General features: G+C 45.6%; 1 protein-coding gene across 5 annotated transcripts in view; it reads right to left on the minus strand.

Moving 5' to 3' along the window:
• Nucleotides 1-25955, minus strand: part of NFATC2 (nuclear factor of activated T cells 2) — a 97650-nt gene that overhangs the window by 66515 nt on the left and 5180 nt on the right. For 2 of the 5 annotated variants that reach the window (XM_068149940.1, XM_068149942.1), the window contains exons 1-3: nt 22921-24350; nt 13672-14698; nt 12047-12215 (exon numbers count right to left, since the gene is read on the minus strand). In XM_068149940.1, coding sequence (XP_068006041.1) covers nt 12047-12215; nt 13672-14698; nt 22921-23593 — 1869 coding nt within the window. In that variant the 5' untranslated portion in view covers nt 23594-24350. Of the gene's footprint in view, nt 1-12046; nt 12216-13671; nt 14699-22920; nt 24351-25955 lie in introns of those variants that run through there. The other 3 variants (XM_068149941.1, XM_068149944.1, XM_068149943.1) reach the window with 3 other exon arrangements.

Genomic DNA, 25955 nt, shown 5'->3' on the forward strand with positions numbered 1-25955 from the left:
TTTTAATACTGGGCACCTTTAAAAGTAATTTTAAGTGGTTGCTCACAGAGAGAACAAACTCCCGAGGCAAATCTATTCATGGTCTTCTAATAATATGCATGTCTGTAGGTGTGTGTCTGTATAAATGTATAGATAGTTAAAGAAGAGGGGAATTAATTGTCTGCTCACTGGGCAATGTTTGTAATCATCTGCTAGATGAGGGGGTATAAAGCACATCATGAAAGGCCTCTTATCCTTCACAGGAGCAGAGTTTAAATCAATTGTTTGATCAGTGGAAGAAAGTAACATAATTATTTGGTAATTTACAACATTATGGCCATACTTTGGGATGACATCACTGTGAAATCAAAACAGCATTCTAAAGTGCAAATACAAAGAGGAAAAAATACATAGAAGTATCAAGTATCCCCTTTTTAAAGCATGTGATCTTATTCTGAGTTAATTACGTTTTACAGGGCAATATAGGTGATCATTTACCATAAACATTTCCCTTTACCTTTCACTTGCTAAGAACACATTAGGATGACATAGAACCAAGGATGGACAGCCCTCAGAAATGCTCCAGGAACTTTAAAAAAATCAGAATTTTACACCCAGCTCTGCTACCAATTTACTCCACAGTGTCAGTCATCTCATCTAACCTCTCTGCTTACCTCAGGCGCTTTGCAGGGACAGAAATTAGTTAATATTGTGTGCTGCATTTTTATAGAGAAAAATTCATTGTGAGCCAGAATGAAAAGAACACATTAAAGCTATGTTTCAGATATATGTCTCTCCTCAAAACTGAACTGTGAGAGACTGTGACTCTCAATAAACACTCACCTCCCCTATGCTAGGCAGCTGCTTTAGTATTTAACCATAATGCTGATCTTTTCTTTGGCGGAGCAAAGTAGGAGCAAAAGTGACCTTTAGAGAACCCTACAGAGAAGCCTTAAAACCTTCTTTTTTTTTTTTTAATAACAACTTCAATATTAATTTTTTTTCTTCCCTCAGCAAAAATCAAGACACTCAAAAGTCTCTTTTTCAGCCCTACTTTTCTGCTCCTCTCACAGGGCAGGAGACAGCAGCTCAGCCCACAGCTGCCCAATGGGAGGGTGCAAAGCCCTGCAACCAAAGTGTCAGCAGAGAAAGGGGAGCAAGCCCCATGCCAAAGTGCTCCTTACCTCTTTCACTTTTCTTTCTGCAAAAAAACCTAAATCATCTGGATCTTGGTTTCAAGAGAGTAAGAACTGAGAAAGATTTATGAATACAGAACTCCGAAAGGAAATATTTTTGTGTATTATAAGGTGACCTATTCACAATAAAACTCCCCCAAACCGTATACAGATCGAGCTGGAAAAAACCCAACTCCTTTGAGTCACATTTGCCACAAGGGGAAAGAGAAGCCAGACATGATGTGTACCTTTCCATACACTATTTTGGGATTTTAAGATCCTATTTCTTTCAGCTGAAAGATTTTTCTCAAACTTTGCTTTTGCATAACTCTTACAATATTAACATAACCAGACATGGGCTGGTCTGTGACCTGAGGAAATGCAAAGCACTTTGGCAGATAAACAAATAACATCACTCAGAAAACAAGGAGACTTCTTGTTTGGTTTGCTGCTATGATGGGGTTTCTAAACAAAATGGAAATGTGTGGTGTGATTAAACTCTTTGGCTCACCTCTGCATAAATAAAATTCATTCATTCTGCACTCCGTCCTTGGATCAATAGCAGTCAAATTTGGGAGAAGGAGGTATTTCAGTGCCATTTTCAGGAAAGCAGATGTAATTCCACATGCAAAACCCGAGCAGATGTGTCTTTAGCTGCCGTGTACTGACAGTCACCCACCCGAACACAATTCCTGTGATGGCACCAGCAACCGGAGCCATCAAGACCACACATTATGCATATGAATCAATGCTTTCTTTTTTCCACCCCCCTGCACTATTTCAAAACTGAGGTCTCCTTACAAACCAAGGCCCCAGACAGACTTCAAAATTCACATCTACATCAGTCCCTCTCTCTGAATTCAGACTAACTAAACCCTGCATCCGTGAAGCTGGCATTGCCTCTGGCTGTAAAGGTTTAAAAATACAGGTTCACCTTTGCTGTGCTGCATGAATAGCAAATCTCTTTGCTGAAGTGAGCCTGAAACACTCCTTACCTGTTTAGTAACCAAGTGATAAATTGATAGCAGAGTCAGAAAGAAAGGCAAATTGCTTAATGACTCTGTAGGTGGGCACATACAAGACATGTATATACAGGGGAAATTCAGTGAAACCTTCAGAATTTAGATCTTTGAATCCTGCACACATTTACTTGAGTTTAAATATTATTACACTTTATGTAGAAATATGTTATCAGCAAGAGGATTCACAAAAGGTAAGAAAGAGAATGTTTTCATTCCTAAATGAGGAAGGCAGGGCAGAAAGGTGCAGCGATTTGCTGGGATGAGCAGTCCAAGCACAGTGAGAAACCCAAGCTCCCCATTCCCCTGCTCTCTGCCTTGCCGACCTCCTTACCAATTTCATTCTGCAAATGACACAAACTTGCAGTAATCCTGCTCACTGGCCACAGCACCTTGGCTCCCACTGGTGTTACAAGCTTTTGCCTTCACCTTTCTGACGAGCTTCAGAGCCAAATTTATTGGGGATTTCTAGTTTGAGTATTGCACACCTGCAAGTCTGCGTGCAAACATTGATGCCATGCCAAAGCAGGAGCATCTACAATTCTTATAAGCACCTATGAAAAGCTCCAGCAATCACCTATTCAATAAAGACACCGATTGCCTTAGAGAGTAGAAGGGAATAATTTGTTTCCCATGCATCCCAACAGAGCTTTGCTTGTCAGGAATTTAGGTTGTTCTCTCCTGGGAAGTATAAAGCTGCATCTTTAAAGCTGATTGCACACATCTTCCTGTCTAGACAACACAAGCTACTGCCAGAAGGAAAAGATAAAACAGGGGACTGAATTCACTAGTCTCAGTGACTTTATTTGCTTAAAAGTAATCATCTCTCTTGCGTGTTTCAGCTCACTGTTACACAAAGCTTAGGCCATTAACTGCTGCATATTACTTGCTATCTCCATGTGAAAGTCAATCCAGCTTCCCCCCAACGGGGTGTGCATGTGTGTGGTCAGCTTTGAGAGCAGCACTGGGGTGATTCAGAACGACCATCCCCGGCCGGTAGTGAAAAGGGGGAAAACAGAGCTCGACTGGCAACGTGTAATTAGACGCAAATACAAAGCCGTGTGAGAAATCGCTTCCTCCTACCGCTTCCCTTTTCCTGCTGTACACAAGAAGATAAGAAAGCACTGAAAGGCTCGCCAGAAGCGGCACGTGGTTGTGGCATCAGCTGCCCTAGGAAGGAGCCCCAGCCTGCCCAGTGCCCACCTTCCTCTAGAAACAGCAAGTGCCTGCAGAGTTAAACCTGTGGCTTACAGATTCACAGATTGCATTGGTTGGAAAAGACCCTCAAAGGTCATCCTTGTTCCACCTCCCTGCAGGCATCAGGGACACCTCCAACTAGACCAGGCTACCCAGGGCCGCATTGAGTCTCATCTTGAGTGTCTTCAAGAACAGGGCCTCAACCACACCCCTGGGCAGCCTGTTCCAGTATTTTACCACTCTCACTGTAAAGAACTTCCTCCTGATGTCCAGCCTAAATCTACCCTTCTCCAGTTTCAAACCAGTGCCCCTCATTTTATTGCTACAAGTCCTTCTAAACAGTCCCTCCCCCGCCTTCCTGTAGGTGCCTTTCAGACATTGAAATGTAGCTCTAAGGTCTCCCTGGAGCCTTCTCTTCTCCAGGCTGAACAGCCCCAATTCTTTCAGCCTGTCTTCATACAAGAGATGCTCCAGCCCTCCAATCATCTTTGTGGTCCTCCTCTGGACCCTCTCCAGCAGGTCCCTCTTGTGCTGGGGGCCCCAGAGCTGGACACAGTACTCCAGGTGAGGTCTTAAGGCTTTTGACAACACAATTATTCCCATGAAGCTATTTTCTGTTCTCAGACACTCTGCAGTCGACAAGAAGAGGATGTGCTTGTCAGAACAGCCTCAGCTTAGTACAACCTTTCTGTTCCACTTATTTAACTCCCATCCTAGTGGAAGCAACGTTGTGTCTTGGATTTGATCATTAAGTCTCATCATTAACACTCTTAAGTGAAGGAACTTCAAGGATTTTTTGGGAGGAGGGGTCTCTACTGGACAATACCCCTACCAACATGGAAAATTTCACTGCATTGTCTTGGGAAGAGTGGTGTATCAATAGCTGTCAGTAATTAAGACAAAGATCTCATCTAGACACTGTATCATGTAGCAGCTTGCCTGCCTGCTTCACTTAGAGCTGACATTGAGCAAGAAAGTTGAATTTTGTCACATGTTTTTGTTCAGTTTAATGTGCTAGAGACACAGCAGAAGAATGCAAACCAGAAGGAAATCTCTGCCTTGCTTCTTTTTGCTCCTTACCGAAGCAGTACAAAAAGGCCTCCAAAGATAACACTTAAAACATCTGATTCAGCTAAATTATGAGGTTTTATTATGTTTAATTTTAAGCATTTCTTATTTTCATAACAATTTTGACAAAATTCCAAGGACTGAATCTCCTTTTCTCTGCTTCTCCTTGCAGTAAACGATAACTGGAGTCCCAGTGTCTAACTGGGATTTTTGCTCCCACCTGAGGTTAAAATACAGGTCACACAGGTCAAATATGTGAGCTCTTGGGAGAAAGCATCTGGGGGATTTTGTTCCTGACTGTCTTGGCACTGACCTTACGCTCCAACATAAGCAAGTTGTTGCCTCTCTGTGCCTCAGTTTCCCTACCCCTATGAAGATCCTGTTTTCAAGATGCTTTCACTCTCTCAGCTGAAAGCTTGAAAGAAGAGACACTATGAATCTGACTACTGCACATGTACAGATATGAGGATTTGGAGATCAGATTTTAATAGATAGGTGAAAATATTAAATACTTCCTACTAAGAAAACCAGCTGTGCAGTTCAACAGCTTCCATACACATCCAGGACAAAAGATTTAAGCTTCCCACGGCATAACAAAGCTCTCTCTACCACAAGTAAACCAGAGGGTGTAAACCTGACTTTGAGGAGATCACACTGGGGAAATTCCTCAGTGCAGGGCTCTGCCACCAGTTTGCAAAATCACTCCCTTGCTGGCTGTCAGAGGCACTGTGGGAACCAGCCTCAGCCCAGCTGGAGCAGAATGGTGGGTGACAAGCTTATCTGCTTTATTATCACTTAACCCTGCAGCTTTCTCTGCCACAGACAGTTCATCCCTCCCAGCAGACAGGCAAGGCAACAAAGCTTCCAGTGCAGCCCTGGGACCATCATTTTGTGCAACCAACATGTGGCAGGAGGCATGAGAGAAACCCTGCTGACATGTCGAAGATGGGACAGCAGTAGCAGCAAGACCATCCTGGAGTTACTAATTTCGGTCTGAGATGATTGATTTCACTGCACTGAACCAAATCCTCAGAGCTGAGCCCTCTGCCAGGGCTTAGTGCCAGACCTCCTGTGAGGTGGGTTTGGGGTCTGGGAACCATACCATGGCCTTTGCTCAGACACTGGCTATTTGACTGAATGTCAGCCAGACTTTGGAAAGGATCTTGGGCAAAAGCATTTTTGGGAAAAGAGAAAAAAAAAAAAGCAAGCCCCAGGAACCTCTCTCTTCCCTAATTTCTTTCTCATGCTGAAACCCACAACACAAGGCATGCTCTCAGAGAGAGAATAACTCAGGTCTGCTGGAAGCATCAGGGTTTCAACAGTTGTTTTAGAATGAAATGGAAACCCTAGGAAATTTTCACTGAGCAGCAGCAGGCAGGAGGAGCTCAGTCCCTTTCCCCCAAACAGCCATCATCCCAGCGAGCACAATGCTCCCCTTAGATATGGGAGGCCCAGGTATGAGCCCTCACTTGGCATGAGGCTCTTCCAGTTCAACAGACATTGGTCTTGAGAGAGGAAGGGGGGAACTGGATGCTTAGCTGGACAGTGAAACCCTTGAACAGAGAGCTCATATATGAATTTAGAGGACACTATCCATCCCACATGAACTCCCGTGGACACTTAACTCATCCTGCTCATGTCAATGTTACTGCAGTGATGGAAACATCCACATCCATGGCAAACTGCCATAAATTTGAACTCTGGTTTACTATGCACTTACTCCCTCATGTACAGTCCTGCAGTGGAAACAGACATGAAAGAGTAGGCTAAATCTTGCATCTGCCTAATCCAGGTATATACTTAATCCAAGGAATAACCCAAGATGCCTGCATCTCACAGGCATCACACTCAAAACAGTTGGTATACTTTTACTTCTCCTCACCTCTGCCAAAATTACTTTCCATCAAAAGCAATGCATTCTGAATTGGGTTCAGAAGTTTCAGTGAGAGCTTTTCATTCACTCTTAACTCAAAGCAGGCTGGCACATGAGAAAATTCCCTAGCTCTCTCAAGTACATGTTTCACTGATCATCTGCCCTGTACCCTGGAGTAATTCTGCTTGTCCTCTCAGGGGCAAGCTGTACTTGCTTAGCTGTAACACCTAGGTGACAGCATCCCTTTCACACAAGGGGATGCAGACTCAGTTTAAAGACTTTAAGTGACAGAGGATGCATTTTGTCTCTGGTTAAAATCTCCCAGCAGTTGATTATCCTCACCTCTATCCAGCAGTTCTCTTAGTGCCTTAGTTAGAGAATCATACAGCTCAGCTCTTCCTCTAACCTCAGTTTATTAGATATCATATTTGATATTCTGTTTGTCAGTCCAGTCTGTAGCTAGACAACAGCAAATATCAGGTTCATCTGTATTTGCCTACATTTGATTTATTTAGCAATTTAATTTCCTTAGTGGCTTCACTGATGTGACTGTTTTAGGTGGTGCTGAGAGAAAGTTCAGTTCTCCCCCCCACAACTGAGCATTCAGATAGACAGATCTCAAGGCACAGCCATGCTATCAATATGCAAGCACTACAGTGTGAGGGGTAGTGACCTACCCTTAATTTGAAGGTACATTAGTTTAAGAATATTTTCCAGAATGTACCTAAAAATCTGCATTTTTATCCCTGCACTAACACATGTAACAACAGTAAATATACCTGTGAGCCAACAGCTCAAAGCTCAAGAGGCACCTACAATTACCCTAGTTGTGCAAACAAGCCCAGTAGTCCTGCAGGTAAATCAGGCAAGAAACATGCAGTCAGTCTATCACATGCTGTTCTCAGCTCTAGGCATAAATCCCTGCAAGAGCCAAAAGCTGCCAAGAGCCTGTGCAAGGCTCTTACTCACTAGAAAAGGGAAGCAAAGGCCACAAGAATGGTATAAAGATGAGGCAGAGCATGAGCCCAGCACTGCTTGCCCACAGAAGTGCAACCACACGGGGCTTCACCCTGGACCTCAGACTTCTCCTTCACTGAACAGGGGAAGATGGGCAGAAAAGGACAAACCCAGCCCCTCCAATGTGCCCACAGCAGTAAATCTTCCTGGGCAGACTGGTTCGGGTTTCAACAGGAGCACATCTCCAGCCCAGCCTTACTTGTGAAGAGTGTGAATCACAGCATCAAGCTGTGATTTGGTTTTGAGCTTCCATCAAAGGTTCTGGTTTCACTAATACGCAGAGGAATTAGCTGAATGTTGGTAGCCACATACAGTTAAAAGTCAGGGCCCCATGGGAAGCCTAGGCTTGAAAACAATGTCTCCTTTGACTTAGAAACCACAAGAGAACACATACAGCAAAATTCAAACGGAAAAGTGGAACATACATTTGTTATTGTAAAGCAGCTCCTGTGTGCTCCATTAACAACTCTACCAAGCCAGCTTCTTCTAAATTAAAAAAAAAAGGCAGTGAAAATCACCACAATTTTTAAAGTTAAAGCCCAGGGGAAATCTGAGTTGCCTGTGCTGAATAAGATCCCTTCTCTCCATAAAGCTTTTCTGCTTTAAAGAGAAGTGAGGAGGAGACTACATGGGCATATAATGGGTCAGGGGTACCCTGTGCCCTCCACTGCCCTCCCCTTGAGCACTGGGGTTTTGTAGTCCTGGTCCATATTTGGGTGTTACACCAAGATCAACAGTTGGGCAATGTATTTAATTTTTACCATTTCTATCAATCCAGGAAAGGAGATGTAATTGTGGCAGCAGGATGATAGCTGACAGCAGAATTACATGCCCCCACTTTACTTCTGAAATCATGACCATGGGGGGACTTATCCACTGCTGCCAGCAGAAGGACAACTTGTGCTTGACTTGCCCATTACTACCATGCTGGAGGTTACTGCTCCTGAACCTCTGCTAGAGGAACTGTCAACAGCTTTCTGTGTCATCTGTGCCAAGAACAGAAGAGATTGAAGACTGCAGAGATGGTAGGGGTAAGCAAACTTCAGCTTCATCACTGCTATGGAGGATTTCCTTGCTATTCTTAGCAACTAGGAGATACTCACACTGGTATTCAACTTGCATCCCTAAAACAGAAGCTCTGGTTTCCCTATACTTAACAAAAAGCTGTAGTTTCCTCCCAAGAAGGATGCAGAACACCTGAGAGCCTATGCTTCTCTGTGTGACTCGTGATGGTCTCTGAAATTAGATGGTGTGAACATTACATGACATGCATGGCTTCTGTCCCCCCCCACAAGGCAAACAAAGTCAATGCCCTCTTCCATCTGGCCCATCCAGCCAGAGGTTTTGATTAACCAGACTCTTACCCTGCCATACTTAGAGTGAACAACTAGTGCAGAGCCTTGTGCACAAACTCTCGGGGCTAGACATGTGAAGAAGAGGAAGCAGCATCAGAAAGATAAACCACAAGATAAAGCCTGGAGGATATGAGATCTGCTGGTCTATAGCTTCAGAGCATCCAAATCTGCGTGCAAAGGGCAGTTTCCAAAACAGAAATATTGCAGACCAACACCATGTTGCCCAAAAAATTAGTCAACATTTCTTCCTCCACAAGGTTAAACTGGATAAGGAGGCACCTGGAGGGTTAATTTATTTTTTATCAAGTATTTTTAAAAAGAGATTGTAGTTTAGAAAAGGTTATCAAAATAGTGGAAAAACAGTGTGACAAAAGTGACTGGAAAAATATATGGGCCATGAATGGGACATTCAGCCTTAGTATAAAGGCTACCACTTTGGTGAGCTTCTCCCACTTAAACATTGAGAAGCCCTGCTTGTCCTAAGTCCATCTAAGAGACAGACTTGATTTAAATTTGCTCTGGAGAGGTCCTAGTGCTCCACAAAAAGGACACGGGTGATGTGTTCATATCTCTCATTTGAGAGTGCTGTGGGTCCCCAGATCCAGGTGCACAGCTAGCAGGAGAACCTCAGCCCTGACACCCCTGCCGTTCCTTCTCTGGGTCCAAACACAGGTGGACCCTGTTGAAAGCCATGTCATTTCATTTCATTGCAATCAGTCACCTCTAATTTGTGTGAATTCCCCTCAACACAGCACCTACCTTTCAAAAATCTCTCCTGTTACACTGTGTACCCTTTGCATCTGACAAGAACACAAAGATTAAAATTCACTGAGGGGAAAGGAAGGGGGGGAAAAAACCCACAAACTAAAAAACTAAAACTAAAAATTAAGAAACAGTGAACAAACAAAAAAACCTTGAATCCAAATAAATTATGGCATGAAAGCTTAGGATTTTACTAGCCTTCCCAAGCTTCACATGTCATAAACCATACAGGTGCAACTACCTCACTGCTCAGCAGCCATATGAATCTTGTTATGGTAAAGTGAAGACAAATCCCACGAATATTTCCAGGTTTATAATAAACCTTCATAGAGAAACTGTCCATGTTTTGCCCATATGCAGGCACAGCTGTGCAGAGACATCTGCTAGGGAAACTAACGTGGCTCTTTGCCTTTATAGTTTCAGATCCTTAAGCTAGATGGCAAATTATGAAACTAGGAACATCATGATGTTCCTGTCTCCACCAGAAAAAAACTAAATCCCTCTTTGATGGATACTGATTACAGGAAGGAAACAAAGCACCTGTATTTCCCCAAGTCACCAGAAACTCCTCTAGTGCAATAAACATCCTTACTTTATTTGTAAGCAAGCTGAGAGAAGAGCAAGTGCTGTCTGCCCACGTAGTGCATACATTCATGCATCTTCAAACATGCCACAGGGCTACGAGTTTGCCAGATGCATAAACTGGCAAGATTGCATACACCAGGCTATGTCAAATGTGATTGCTATTTATTATCCTGCACCCTTTACTCAAATATCCAGTCCATACTTGGTAGTCCAGCTCAACTGAGGTAAGCAAATTAATTGATTTAATAATTTGTGGCTTGATTTTCACAGGCAGTGAGCCAACAGGGGAGTATCTAACATATGTCTGAAGTTAATCACAAGCCAACCAAGTGAAATTAGTTGTATTGATCACATGCTCAAAATTAAGCACTCAACTCAATGTTTTCCTGGCTCAGGCTTGCCTTAACAAGTCCTGACTGTAACAGGAACATCTGTAGGATGCACCCCAACTTGGTTTAGTGAAAGCTGTAGCTGATCTGTACAGCTGCCACACAGCTTTACCAGCAATATCATCCTGGCACCTGAATGGCACTGTCTGAAATGAGAAGCAAATGCATGAAAAGACAGATGTAACCCCAAATAGCTATGGTGCAGCTACTCAGCCATTGTTATAAATTACCCTTCACCCTCCACAACAGAATAAGGGCTCAGCTTATCCACATCTCAGGTCAGCAAAGGGACAAATTTTGTTGCCCTTATCACTGTCAGCTTGGATTTCATTCACTATTTTCAGCAGGGTGACTTCCCTTCTCACAAGCACAGCTAGGACCAGAACTGGACTCTTTAGGGCGACGTAAATGACACCTCAAAAGAGATAGAAGAATGTGTTCTTGTAGTAAATTCAGCCCAAATCACAATGGACCTCCCACCTAAACTTATTCAGCCTTTCTCTACAGCATTACAAAGCTGATAAACATGCCCTCTCTAGAGTTACAACTTCATAGAGGGGCCAAACATTTTCCTGAAATCATCCCCACTGCTATGTCATTGTCTTGCCCTGCTGTCTCCTTGTGACATGGCTATTACAGCTAAAAGTTTCCTCTTGGCAGCGTACATCCAGGATAAAACAAAGGCAATGTTACCACAGATGAGGAGCAAAACTGCATGCGAGGTGGGATACAGCATCAGCAAGTTACATATAAACCAGCACCAGATTAAAATGGATGCCTTGAGTGCTTGAATTGCACTGGGCTGAAATTCTCTGACCCAAATTTAAATAGCCTTAAAGTTAGGAGTTCTACAACAGAACCAGAGGACAGAAAAACAAACCCAACCAACTGCCTGAAATTGCTAATAAAAAAGCAAATGCATGAAAGACATTTCCAGCCAAAGTCAGCTGTTAATTCTGGGGAAACTTCACTTTAGCATCCATACCTTCCTCATCCAACTCCCATTGAGCTTAATTAAGGTTGCTTTGCCTTTCTTTAAACCTCAGGTGAATGTATATGAGTCTTGTACAGTTTGGCTGCATGGACCAGAGAGGACCCAAGGTTAGGTACAGCCAGAAGCACAGGTAGCAATTCTGCCACACGGGCTTGCTCTGTGGAACCTGCAGGAGCCCGGCTCCAAAATCCACATTCACCACTGGCAGGGGCACATGGTACCACAGATGTAACACAAACTGCTACTTACTACAAATCTGAGTTTGGTAGGTCACTGAGTTTGAAATCCAGGCTTGATCTGTGTGTATTTTGAACCTCACAAAACCCCTAGTTTACACAGAAGACACTGTTGTTGAGACAAAATGGGCTCAGCTGAAATTCAGACAGAGCTGGGTCACACAAGCTTTAACATACAGCCCAGAACAGGTAGCAAATACTTAGCCTAAGTTTCTGAGCTTTCAAAAGCTAATGCAAACAAACTTTCCAAACATTTAGGTATTCACCACAGTTCAACTCCAGACACTTCATGAACATCTGCGAGCACTCCCGAGTTTAGACAGTCCTCCTCTTTCAGGCTCAGTCCCCTCCAGCAAGACTTTCAGAAGTGAACCCTCCACATGCTTTTCATGCTTACCTGGACAACAGGGTGGCCTCCAGTGGGTGCCTTGACGGCCCCTCGGCTTCCCTCCGTCTCGTAGTGTGCCCGGTGGTGAGGCTTTGGCTGCACCTCAATGCGCAGCTCATAGGAGCCAGACTGGCTGGAGAGTGGCCACTCCAGGGGCGGCAGGGACTGGACAGGCAAACTGGAGAGAGGCACACATCAGCTGCAACACTTCAGCGCTTCATTTCTCAAAGCCCCAGTCCCTTCTTCCTCCAAATGTCACAGAGAGGGTGCTCTCACAAAAACATTTAGGAGCCTGCTCTCAATTTTGGTAAGAACATGGTGTCCTGATGACATCTGATTACAGATTTCAGGCTCATAGAATCATAGCATACTCTGCACTGGAAGGCACCAATGCAACCCCACCCCCCCACTCCCCAGAAAGCAGGGCTATCCCCAACTAGATGATATTGCTCAGCACCCTGTCAAGCCTGACCTTGAATGCCTCAGGGATGGGGGCTACCCCATGGTGAATACAATCATTTCTGTGAGCCCATCTCCTTGCAGAAGAGAACAGAATATTTCTGTCTTAACCAGAAATATCTAGAGCAGTTAAAAAGATCCTCCTCTTTTCTCTAGTTTGATCACAGAACACATATGCAGTATTAACCCCATTTACCATTACTTACCAGTTGTGTAAATCAGTCATAGTTATCATTTCCATAGATGCTAAAAAGCACACAAATAAAATCCTAGGTTCTCTTACCTGTTATTAGCTTTCCTGTCATCAAAACACACACAGGTTTATAATGTGAATTTACTACATTTCAATGTACAACCAGGGCTTGCACTGGATTTCCAGTAACTCTAATTCTGTTAGCTCAAACTGCTGCCAGGACCAAGCCAAGGAAAGCCACAGTCCATGTTCTTTCACTCCCAGTTTGTGTTTAGCAGGTTGGGAGCCGCACAGGATAACGTCAGCATGGGGACAGCCTTGCACCAAGAGGGATGGCAGGGCTGACAGGGTGCCAACAGTGACTGCAAGTGGAATCACACATTTGGCAACCTCCATCCTGGCAGATGTGCACCACTCAGGGTCCAGACCTGTGCGCCGCCAGTGCTGGGCAATGGAGGGAGAGGATGAGCGCAGTGCCATTGGCTGAGATTTGGGTTGAATGACAGTTAACAAATTAACAACTGGCAGTAAGTCACTTGGGGTTGACCAAATGCTCAGCCTGACTTGGAGCAGCACACCCTATTTTGAATCAGGAAATATTGAAAGTATTTTCATCCTTGAAGGAAACTTGTAAGCAAGACATTCTCTGGCTTTAGAAATGCGATTGAATCCTTCTCTTTACAAGCTGCAGGAGGAAAGGAGTGTTGACTCAAAAGCTGTTTGCAATCTGCTTTTTAGGGAAATAATTTGGAAATCTGCATCTGTCACATGCTGTGCTATCAGTGAACAACTTTGCTGATGTTTCTCTCAAGCCCTGACTTTTTTATAATGGACTGGGCTCTCAGTAACCAGTGCTGTCCCTGAGCAGTTGGCTCTGGTCTGCAGCAGGATCTGCCCAAGGAAATACTCCCTAGGGATCACTATGCATAACAGAGGGTATCACACCATGAGAAAACACACAACCACAAGAAATGTTACATACCTGCAGATAGGTATTGCAGGCACCAGTTGTTTTGTCCAGGAAGGAGGTACCAACAAAATCGATTCTGGGGCTGCGTTTCTTCTGTCCTCCTGCTCACAAGGCCCATGGAAGTCAACAGTCTGAAAGACGTGACATGGAATGCTGTTTTTGTGGGAAGGCATTGATGAAGGATCAGGGCTGGTTTTCCAAATTTTCGTGGGAACACCACAGGAAGGATCTGTAGAAAGGCTGCTCATAGCATCCATGGAAAGAGAAGCGTTGGGCAACTGTGTGTATGTAACTGAAGAGTTGTCGTCTCTCAAGGGGATGCGAGGAGAGGATTGTGGAGAGGGGGTCCTTGAGTGTCGTGGAGAAGTGGAAGGCAGCTGGGTATTGTAGAGCTCAGTGCAAGAATACCTTCGTTTTGCACCTGGTGATGAAGACCTTGAGTTGGGACAGGGTGATGGTGAATGTCGTCCCAAGCAGGTTTCCTCCGTGATGCTTGTTCGTGGTGACATTATTGGAGAGGTTCTAGGAGAATAATGAGTATGGATGTTTTGAAACTGTGGACAAAGGTCATCACTAGGACCATTATTTGGTGAAACACATGGTGATGTGCAAGGAGATACATTTGTCTCTGAAATGAAACTTGCAGAGGAGCCGCTACTAGCTGGGCTCAAACACAGTGGTTCTCTGTAGCCCTCAAAGCCAGGGACAGGCAGGGTAACCCTTGGGCTAGTGGTAGCTGAGTTTGCCTGATGTTCTACCAAAAGAACATCTGTGTCTCTGCTGCGGAAGGGACCCCCTGAATGAATCAGTTCATGATATGGAGTAATTTCAATCCTAGGGCTTGGAGCAGAGGGCCCTGCAGCGTTGGCAGGGTATGTAGGTGTTGTCCCTATGCTATCTGGCTGTCCATATCTGCCCATGGGATCTGCAGAAAGGCTAGAAAAAGGCAGGGGGCATGGCTTGAGGCCACAGTCCAAGACATCATGAGCGTATGTAACTCCAGAGGTTGGGCTGTTGGTTTTATGTGGAGTCGGTTCTTCTGGAAAAAGAAGGGTCTCTTTAGGACTATAAATATTAGTACAGCAACTGAGCAATCATGGATATTGTTTAAAATGCATATTTATAAACTGGTTGTGATCTGATATTAGGTAAATAATTGTTTCACTCTTTTTAACTGCAGTTAATGCTTGTGAAAAGTACTGGATTAACAGCCAGGGAAGCTCAAGCGCTCAGAGCAGCATGGACAGAAGCACTGCAAACACCTCCACACCACCCAGCCAGGCTCCTACTACCTGAGCCCTGAGCTAGATCACTGGGAAGGGTCAGCGCCACATCAGCCTTTCTGCCCACTTCAAAGCTGGCCTTCCTACTCCTTCTGCCAAATATAACCCTTAGTGCCAATTGGAGCTTTCTAACTTTGGTCGACCTTTGTCACCTAGGAGTTGGCATGAGACCATCACGTCACAAAACCACTTCCAAATAGGTCGACATAAAAACAAATGGTTGAGGAGCAGCTTTTGGTGGAGAAAAATCTTCCTTACATAGCAAAGTCCAGCCAGAAAAGGCTTCATGGAACCAAAGCTGTGCTCAAACTCTTAAATTAAAACATTCTGCATGATGTTTTGTTTGGGTCCATATCGTATCAACAAGTTATGGTGAGAGGTTTCACACAAGAAAGCATCAGATGATCAGAAAACACATTTACAAATATACAATAGAATCAAAAAAGGAGACAGATAGAAAGGATCCAGCCCCATGGCTACAGGCAATCACTGATTCCAGTTTCAGCTCAAGGACCATTTTTACCAGAGAGGTATTTTAAAATACACAATAAAATCTAAGTGCTCGGTGCAACCTTCTATCCTGGTGCAAAAAAATCCTCAATTTTCAGAGATTCTCAGGTTTGCAAATCATCCTCAGGTTACAGAGTATCAGGATGCTTCTAAGCAATACAGAATTGCCACCAGAATCGCTGAGCCCAGTTCTGACCTCATCCCAGCCCCCCACTGGGTGCTTAATGGCAGCAGCATGCAAGAGCAGAGTCATGCCAGGTATCCCCAGGACAGACTCCTCAAATTACATCAGCTCCTGTAGCTTCCTCAGTCTGGGACCTGAATAATATCCATCACTACACAAAAGTGTGCAAAATACTACCAAGATTTGTATGTTTTTAAAGATTTTGATGTGTCCAGCAGGAAATGCCCAAAAGAGCTCCACAGTTTGAGAGTATTTCACACTATCTGCACACCCCTGGGCACAGATCAGTACATGTCATAGGCAAAGAGGGTTTCATTTAAATATTTAAATAGCTGTTCCAGCATTTTCTCTAACTCCCACACTAGAGGAGGCAGCATTTCCCACAAACAAATAACCCTGTACATAAAGCCAGGTAAGAGCTGACTCTGCTTTCTGCAAGAGTAGCAGAAGTTAGTAGTGAAACTCCTACAGACAGAGATTGCGATTTAATTTCAGGGGAGTTCTGTTCATTTTCAGTATCAAATGCTTCCAAGTGTGAAAGCAAAACCCTCCGCTGATTTTTGACTAATGCTTTTTGTACTCGATGCTTTGTACAACCTGGAGACAACTCCACAAAAAGAATACTCCACAAGAACTGCTGAGCTCCACAAGAACTGTGTTTAGTGGGAAAGCCTGACAGGCAACCAAACTAACAGGCAGAAAGTCTATGTGACAGGATGGGGCTCCACCGGGAGAGCGCAGCTTACAAATTTCTTAAGGTTCCCTCTGGCTTTTAATCCCAGCACACAGCTGTTTTGGGGATGGCAAAAACAGCAACGAGCAACTGAATTTTGAGCTGAATATATTTTTAGCACCACTGATCTCTGATATCAGAGCTCTGGCATTTCCAAGACTGGAGTGTCATTCACATCACTCAAACTCTGACGCATCAAGCCGAAATATTGATGCTACATTTCACTTTGAATAAGACTCATCATGCCTTTGGACTCAATAGAGCAACACACCCCTCCACAGGCACACAAAACATCACTCCCACCACTTTTGGAAGAATCACTCCCATTTAAATTGATGCAAGGAAGCAAAGTCAGCACCAAACAGAGCGAGTTTTGATGCCAGGACTTGAGGCAGGACTCATAGTGACCAGCAACTGCAGAAAAGCCCCCCAGGCTGAAGAGCTTTGTAACAACAAAGAGGCAATCATTTCAGTTCCCTACTCAACACCCTTCCAGCGAGAGCTGCCCCCACCACACGTGTTAAACCACTTTATCTGTGCCAGATACACCAACAGCAGGTATGGAGTTTGCAACTCCTCCCGACCCGAGCTGAGTAGCAAAGCTACTGTGTGTAGATTCGTGTTGAGGGGTATGAGAACAGCAAACAAATATTTGTATACACACACACGCAACTTCTAAAGTCTTCTGAATAACACAACCCCACCCACGCTTTCTGCCCATTTAAAAACCGGGCTTTGGGTGACTTGCTTTGGCTTTGCTTTTCCTTGAAATGCTGTGTTTACATGAGCACTTTGATCCTTAGCACTCACTCTCAAGAGGATTCATGTTTCAAATATTAGTAACAATGTTTATGCACGACAACAAGCTGCAGCATGCCCCTGCCTGCATGCAGCACCTTGGCAGAGCACTCCTCCAGTGCTTTACTGGCCACGCAGACTGGGATTGCTCACCCAGCAAAGCAGGAGCCCTTTGCCAAGCAGACAACACCCACAGCCTTCTGTACAGCAAAAATATTTAGTTTCCCCCCACATGGCAAATGAACAATAAAGCCGGCAGAGGCATTGGAATGTGGGCAAGACTGCAGACATGAAAACGTTGGCTCATTTGAAGAGTGCCCAGGGGACCACGCTGGGCAGAGATGCCCAGAGACTGAGGTTGTGTCTGGAGCAGGGAAGAGGCTGCTGGCCCTGACTCATCGACATGGCTTCGTCAGGACCTGGGGCTTAGGGAGCTCTCTTGACCGAGTCCCAGCCCTGCATAGCTTCAGAGGTACAATGAAATCACTGTCCCGGGTGCTGCTGCCCACGCCTGTGATGTCATGGTCTGTCACCATGGCAATGACAGTGATGCCACAATGCCAGGCTCTGACCTCACCAGGAGAAGGAAAAGGGGTGGCTGGGTGAAGCAGCAAGTGCTGCTTTCCAGAAGCAAATGGCTCTTTTACCAAGATCAGGAGAAATTCTGCTTTTTGCTTCAGTAGGAGAAGACTGCCTACCCCACTCCCAGCCAGCTTGGCTGGGGTTTGGAATCCGCTCAAGGAAGGGGCAGACCTGAGCCAACATCCTAGCTTACCCAGGCCAGCAACAGTTTGGTTTTGTAAACAACATCAAGCTCCTGGCTTTGAGAGGGGACCAGGAGAGATTGCTGCCCAGCAACTCAGCTGCTTTCCCCCTGCATTTGCAGAGAGCAGCAGGAATGTGGAGCAGCCTGGGCACAGGAATGGCTCCAGGCAAATAGCCCAAGCAATAACCATACTCCTGCTGTCAAGCTGAGCTTGGTTAGGATGGCAGAAGCTGAGGACAGTGAACTTCACACTGTTGGCCCTCTACCACACTAGACATGACAGGGAGCAGCCCTCCCACCCACCAGTTGGGCCCCCCAATTAGGTGAGAGGCCATTGCACCCCATTACAGAGGAATAATAATGTGATAGAGCAGCCTAAGAAAGGTGTTTTTCCAGACCTGAAGCAGCTTTGAAACCTCTGTGTAGATGCTCAGCTTTGCACTCAAGGTTGTGCCACCTTTGAGGGTTCATCTGTCCCTGCATATTACATCCTAGAATATGACTGAAGTACTCCTGCAAAGGACTGGCCACTGCTTTTCTAATGGACATCTCAGCAAGCAGCACAGCAGCTTCAGCACAGCTCCTCTGACACCCCTCTGAGTCTGCAGCTACAGTGCTTCCCCACCTCCATTCAGGCATTTCCCAGCCTGAGGTTTCACTGCTGAATCATCCTCTGACTCAGTACCAAAAGATCCTCCTTGTTTGAAAGGGGGTTATAAGAAAGCAAGCTTCCCACCCAGACCACACTGGCACCTCCTCAGATTCTCAGTCAGCTTTACTGTCAGCAAACAGCCTACTCCCCTATGTCACCCAAGTCCCATGAATAGTGAAGTCCTGCTCCAAGTCCCCTAGGAGACCAACCAAACTCCTAGGGAACCTACCCAGACTGCCAGCTCTTATTCCCCACTTTTTTCCAAAGCCTTACTATTCCACAGAACCATCTCTCCTCACCACAGGGAATGAAAGCAGGGCTCTGCATCATACTGCATTGTAAATAAACAGTAAACCAACTGCCCTAGACAGCCTGAGGAACCCTGCAGGCAGCTCAACCAGCTATCTGATGGCCAGGCCCTCTTCAGGTGAGGGTCTTCAGGACTGCCATTAGAACCCATTTACTAGAGGAGTTAAAACACAGGTGAAAAACATCAAGGGGTTTAAGTTTCCAAGGACTTAACCCTTAATTTAACAAACACCTTTTCACACACCTCTGAAAGGCAGAAGAGAAAAACCCCACCAGGTCCTGCTGGGCTCCAGGGATTTCCCAAGCTGGACAGGATGAACACCAGCGTGTGCACACATGGCTCTGCAAGGGCCCACCCTCTGATGGTTTTTAAACAAGGCGGTAACTTCAAAGCCATTCAGTGAGCCAAATGTGACCTTGCCAATTAGCATGAAATTAGGGAATAACAGATCACCCCAGCAACTGCTTATACAAATCATCATCTAGGAAAAGCTAAAGATAGCTGCCTGCGGGACAAGGGAGCCAAGGGGAGGGCAGGGGGAGAAGGTCAGATTTGACCTCATATCCGTTTGCTGCAGTGCAGCTCCTGGGATTTCAATGCAGTTCCTTATTTGCATAAGCAAAAGAGTGCAATTATTTATTTTTTTTCATTAAATTCACTTATTGCCATTTGACAGGGCCAGTCCAGAACGTTTTTGCATTTTTGAACAGCAGAGTCGTCTGTTATCTACACGAGCTGCTGGGTAGCTCAAAGTGAAAGTTGACTTCCTGAGCGAAATCTGCTCTTCTCTGTTACATGTGCATGTTTGTCTGCTCACTGCAGGGCTGCCACCCAACACTGCCGGCTCTGTTACTGGGCCAGACACCAGCGCTGAGCTGCTAGCAGATTTTCTTTTAATAGCTTTGGACCGAGGAGAAAAAGAAGGGACAAGGCAAATTATACAGGGCTTGACACCTACAAGACGTGGCAACGTCCCTGGGAGCCCGTCTACACACAAGCAAGCATTTAGAGGAACATCAATATTTATAATGCTCCCTGCTTCCCCTCTCTATATTATACATAAACAGACCTTGCAGATCCGTATCACCAGGTGCAATGTCAGACCCTGCTGAGCTACAAAAGGCTTGAGCCTCCGAGAAAACGCTCTTTCCAATTTGCATTCTTGCCTCTTGTCTTTGGGCAGAGTTTTTTACCATTATTTAAAGATGGGGTTTGTTTGTATTTTAAGTTTCCAAACACCCCTCAGAGGAACTGCTCTCAAAAGGCTCAACCTCATCACTCAGTAAACAAAGGACAAAAGTACATGAAGTGCACTACTGTTGTCTGGCCTTTTGGTATTTTGTCTCCCACAAAAACAGGTATTATGGAAAAATACACAAAGCAGTCATCAGAACTTACCCATCTGAGAGTTCTACTTGTAAGAGTTAGTTAAATGATCCCTGACTTTCTGTCAATCTTCTCCACTGAGAAAGAAGAATATTCAATGCCTTTCAAGTCTGAAATAACCTAAAACTTGGGATACTACTGGCAATACTTCCCCAGGTACCTCTAAAGGGAATGCATCTAAGGATCTAAAAGGAGGCAGAAAAAGTCTTCAATGCCCAGGTGAAATCACCATTTCAATTGGCTACGCCCTTTGCCCCAATCTGCCAAAGCTTCTTCACCTGTGCCCACCTCTGAGTTCAGCCTGCTGACAGCAGATGTTTCTGATTTGCAAATGATGAGAAGAGGGTAGCTTGTTAAAGCCTGGCAAGGAAGGGTAAAGTAAAAGGCATATGGAAAATGGCACTTTGTACAACACTCCTGCTTTTAGAAATGGCTGTCTTGCAAAGGAGTAGCTAACATTGACCACAGGATTTTTATTTACCCTAATTTTCTCTGTTATTTTTACAGCAATCCATGTTCCTGGTGTCTCAGGCACATATAAGCACTACTGAATGCCATCTGCTTTCAGACAGGATATTTCTGGCATTTCCATCATTTCCATGGCAACAAGTTGTGATATAGACCCTACTTTTAAAGCACATGCTAAGATGGATGCTGCCAAACCCCAACCTTTCAGAAAAATGTTCATCAGAAATAAACTTTCATCCTGATCCATTTGAGAGTCCTACATTTACATTTTTCCCCTAAAAAAAAGGGGGGGAGAGGGAGGGGGGAATAATTAAAAGTCACTTTGAGCATGTTTACAGGGATTTGTTATTACAGGACCTGTCATGAGTGGGTGGAGCAGGCCAGACACTGAGGAAACCAGAGCCGCTTTCAAACAAGCTTTGAATGTAGGAACCAGACTGAAGTACTGGGATTCACAGGCACTCCTATGGTCTTGGTTCCGTTCTGAGTCCTCCACTGAAAGGGACTTGTTTTCCCAAGTGCAGTTCAGATGAGGCCAGAACTGCACATGACACCGAGCATCGCTTACCACGACATGTGGATTAAAGCCCTGTCTCAAAATCTGAACATTTTCTGTTTGCCTGTAAACATGCTTTAATCTTTTGTACATTAAAGGTCACAGATGTATATGGGATTGCTTACAGACCCTAGCTGGTGCCTTTTCAAAGCAAGAGAGAATGTTCTCCAGATTACAATGCTAGGATATATGGTTGTGATCTTTTTTGTTTTCTTTTTTTTTTTAATCCTCTGATTATTTTTTTTTTTTTTTAATGCTAATTATTTCCATCTTTGGAACAAACAAAAATTACTACTAATTATGGTTTCCAGTCATTCAAATGTGGAGAAAGCAGGCTCAAGAAGGAAGTGACTTCCACTACAAGCATACACTGCTCTGCATTTATGTGGTCTGAAGATTTAAACTTTCTAACCCCCACCTACGTGCTACTATATTCAGTGGGACTTCCCACTTAAGGCTTCACAGCAGTACTCTCTACTATAAAGATGTGAAAAACACACAACGTCTGAAGCTTTCCCTCAAATTTAATACCTTTTTCATTAAAATCACTGACCTTTCCCCATCGTGGCTTTAACTACATTAAACCTTGAGTGAAAATTAAGCTTTGTACAGTTGACAGCATTAACCATCCTCACTCATCTTTGTTGCTGGTTTAAACGTCTGTATCTTTAAACAAGTAAACAAAGAACAAAACTCAGTAACAGTTCTCCATTTTGCTAATGACACCACGATTCAGGCCTAATGGGTTCCCTTCTCCTGCACTGTCCCCTAGGAACACATCTCATTCTTCAAATGCCCTAAAGAAATGCCACCTCTCAGCTGTGCAGAAAAACACGTGTATCTTAGAAACAACATCCCAGCAATTCTTTCCTCTAGGTCCTGCCTCTTTTGCCTTTGTCTGGTTTATACAAATCCATATTGTATGGAATAGGAAGTACTGGGTTTTAGTACTACCATTTAGAAAGTCAGGAACACTTGCCACGGTGCTTTTAGTATCAGCGGCTTGCATAACCTCAGAAAAGCAGAACTGACTATCACTGCTAGCTTTAGCTTGTAGTGTTTGAACCCAAACTGGAAACTGACTTTTGCCAGCTCCTTGCCACCCAAACAGGATGGTCAGACTCTTCTCAGATAACTAACTCCTTGGGACTCCTAGACCTGGTGCTCAAGCTGCCTTTTTGAGTTTCCAGAACACCCTCTCTACCATCACGATGATGGCCGCAAGGAGACCAACCGACCTCAGCTCTTCTGCCTCGCTTTTCAAAGCTGCACTCTAACAGCCCTGTACACAACTGTATAGACAACAGCGAGGTCGGATGGTTCATCACCAGAGGGGGACCAAACCAGCTGCCACCAGTGACACTGCCGGTTCGCAAGCCCTGCTGACCACCTCAGCAGCTCAAACCCGAGAAGCACAGCCCTGGGCACAGCCTGTCAACGGCACACAAGGCACACAATCCGCAGCTGGGACAGGCGCGGGAGGGCACAGGGGGGCACAGGCCCAGCACCAGACCCAGCGAGAGGCTCGGCACCATCCCGGGGCTCTTCCGCCCTCCGAGGGGCTGCCGGAGGGCGCTGGCAGCGCCCGGTCCTGCAGCAGCGGCTCCTCACCAACCTTCAATCGGCTTCAGGTAGTCGTAGTCGAAGAGGATGGAGAAGTCCAACTCCTCCTGCGGGCTGCCCTCCGGGGCTGGGCCGGGGCCATGCCCGCCTCCCCCCTCCTGCGGGTCGGGCTCCGGAGTCTGGGCTGCGGCACTCATCGCGGCCAGAGCCAGCCTGGAAGTGGCGGGACGGGAGGATAGGTTCGCCCGGCGCTGGCCGGCTGCCGAACGGAGCCCCAAGTGTGAGAACCGCCGCGAAACCCGTCGGTATCCTTCCAAGTACAAGTAGAGAGGAGTTCGAGGGGAGAAAAAAAAAATGGGAAAAGGAGAGCAAACAAGCCAAAAGCTGTCCCGGGGGCCGCTGAGGAGACTACCCCCGACGGCGGCGGTGCTGGCAGCGAGCCCCGGCGGTGGCACACGAGGGCGTTTGGTGCGACCAGCAGTGGCAGCTTCCTGCTCGCGAGCTGCCACCTGCCGCCGGGGCCGCCCCCGGGGAGGAGGAGCTCGGCCCGGGCAGCACCGGACCTGCAGCCCCGGGGGAGAGGGGTGCCTCGGTTGGCTGGGGGGGATGCCTGCAAGGGTCGTGGTGGGAGAACAGAGGACAGGGAGTGGAATGGGCACGAGAACTGCAGGACTGCGAGGGGGGGAATGATTTTGCAGAGGGATGGGAGCCTCCAGAAACCCCATTCTGTCCCCTGTCGGTGAGCTGCTCTGCCCTCTTACCGGAGACTGAGCATGAATTGCTGTCTTGTATGCAGCCTCTTTCTCCCCAGCAGTCAGACCTTTTACTGTTGAGGTTTTCAGTCTCCAGCAGCCCAGGTGCTGCCCTTGCCTTCTCCAGGCTTCATGGATATTGTTCCATGTGCTTCTGCCTCCCAGCAAGCATCATCTCATTCTGCAACCACAGGCTGACCTCTTTTAACTGGAGCACCTTTAGAAGCATCAAGTCTATCATGCACAAGGCCTCTGTTCTCCCCTGCCTTGCTCTCAGTGTTTCCTAGAATGGGCTTTTGCTGCATTCCCTGTTGACCACACTGCCAGTGCTGCCAGCTTCCCTAGGTACTCTCATCCACCTTCACCACATTGATTCTATTCATCAACATTTTCACCAGGTCCTTCACAGGGTGCTGATCTCTGCATCCCAACAGCTTTCCACCACTAATGGCTGCTACAACCAGCAATGACTTCACTCGTGGGTAACTGGAGATCCTAAATTTGTGTTTTCAGAGCATCTGTGGTCAGAAGACTGTGTTCCCTCACTTACCTCATTTGTATGGGCCCCTTCATTAGTGTAAGGATGTCTGTGAGCCTGAGAAATGCTTAGTCTGTAGACAGAGAAGGGAGGCAAAGGCAGAGGGACCAAGATAATTTTAAAAGTACTTTGATGTTTGTAGAACACACAGAGCAGAGTCTCTACATTTAGGCTTACACCCCATCACCTTTATCATTAATGTGGCCAGAAGGGTAGTGACAAATTGCCTTCTCATCACACCATTTTGCTCCATCCTTTGCCAGTCTAAAGTGCAATAACTTGGACTCTTTCTATGCTTTGCACTCAGTTTCTACATTGAGTTTCTGAAGAACCCCTGGCAACAAAGTTTGTACTGACCAGTCACCCCACAGCACCTACTGGGAGGCACCTATTGGTGAGCAGAAGTGTTGCACAGCACTTTCAGGCATGAAAGGGGAGTGGGGAACTACAAAAACTGATGTTGTAGAAGCACAAGGGCAGGTAGAGAGCAATTGGACCGGAATTAGGCCTTTATGGCATTAATCTGTTACTGGGAGGTGCCAATGGATAGGGAAACCTGACTTTCAGAAAGAGCAGATGATCCCACAGGTGGGATGTTCCAGGGTTTGTACTGAGGTGTTTACAGAAGGAGATGGTGAGCTGGAAATACTGGGAGCCCTACTGGTACATTCGTGCTATGCATTTCTCCCTGAAGTGCAATTTAAATGGACAGGAAAAGCTATTGTGCCATATTCACAGCCACTAGATTAGTGAGTGATTTCACTGCCATCAATGCCATAGTTTAACTCAGCAGAGACTAAAAGGGCAATATTTTCTCTCATTAATACATAATATGCACAGTAACACAATAGCTTCCTTGGACCAAACTATTTGAACTTTCTCATGCACATGCTGCTAGAACAACTGGGAATGATGTTTTGCTGGGTTTCCACATGGTCAACACACAGCTCTGGGAGCATGTACACACACTTGTGTAAGCAGCATGAATAGGTCATAGGCTGTGTCTGTCTCCTCTTGTGCAATGCGCTGCTGCTTCCTGACCCAATGTGGCTCCTTGCTTGGTGAAGGCACTGCTGGAGCCTATTTTGAACGGGATTCAGTGCTCACTCTGTGGTTGAGCTGGAGACCGCAGTTCCAGTCTACCTCATCTGCTGCGGCAATTCCTGATACTACACGGAGGCTCTTGCTTGCTGTAGTTTCATAGTGTCTGGCTTGGCCAGAGACAGGGCCTTGCTGCTGTTGGGCACAGACAGGGAAGCCTGTGCAGCTGGTGATTAGTGGTCTTGGCTACCAGCATTCCAAAATGAGGCCACCCCAGAAAGCTGCAGATAGGGTTGAGCTCTTACCCTCAGGAACGTGTGTGGGGAAGCGAGGCTGCCAGCTCCCGGGGGAACATGTGCTGCTCTGTCTGAGGGCTTGATTCATTCCAAATTGTTTAAACGTGAGGAAAACATATATTAGATTGGCCTCTTTATATATCTGTTCTAAAATGATGCTTACTGTTTGCTGGAGCACTAGCCTTTTATCATTAAAATTCATTAGGAAAACCAAATATACTTGCTGATCTTGGCTTAGCACTAAAGAGGGCTGTCATCCTTGCAGCTCACAACACATGGAGCACGATTGGATAGCATCATTTGTATTAGCCACAAAAAGAAAAGACATGAACAATAACATTGGCCTTTTTAAGTAAGATATAGATGATTGGCAGGAGAGCATGGGGAAACGACCCCAATTTCTGCTAAATCTCTATCCAACCCTTTATCCTCTATTTACTCGCTTGCCTGCAATCCATTA

The sequence above is a fragment of the Melanerpes formicivorus genome, unplaced genomic scaffold, assembly GCF_026170545.1.
Source record: "Melanerpes formicivorus ecotype bairdi unplaced genomic scaffold, bMelFor1.0.p_v2 SCAF_19, whole genome shotgun sequence".
In the NCBI taxonomy this organism is placed as follows: domain Eukaryota; kingdom Metazoa; phylum Chordata; class Aves; order Piciformes; family Picidae; genus Melanerpes; species Melanerpes formicivorus.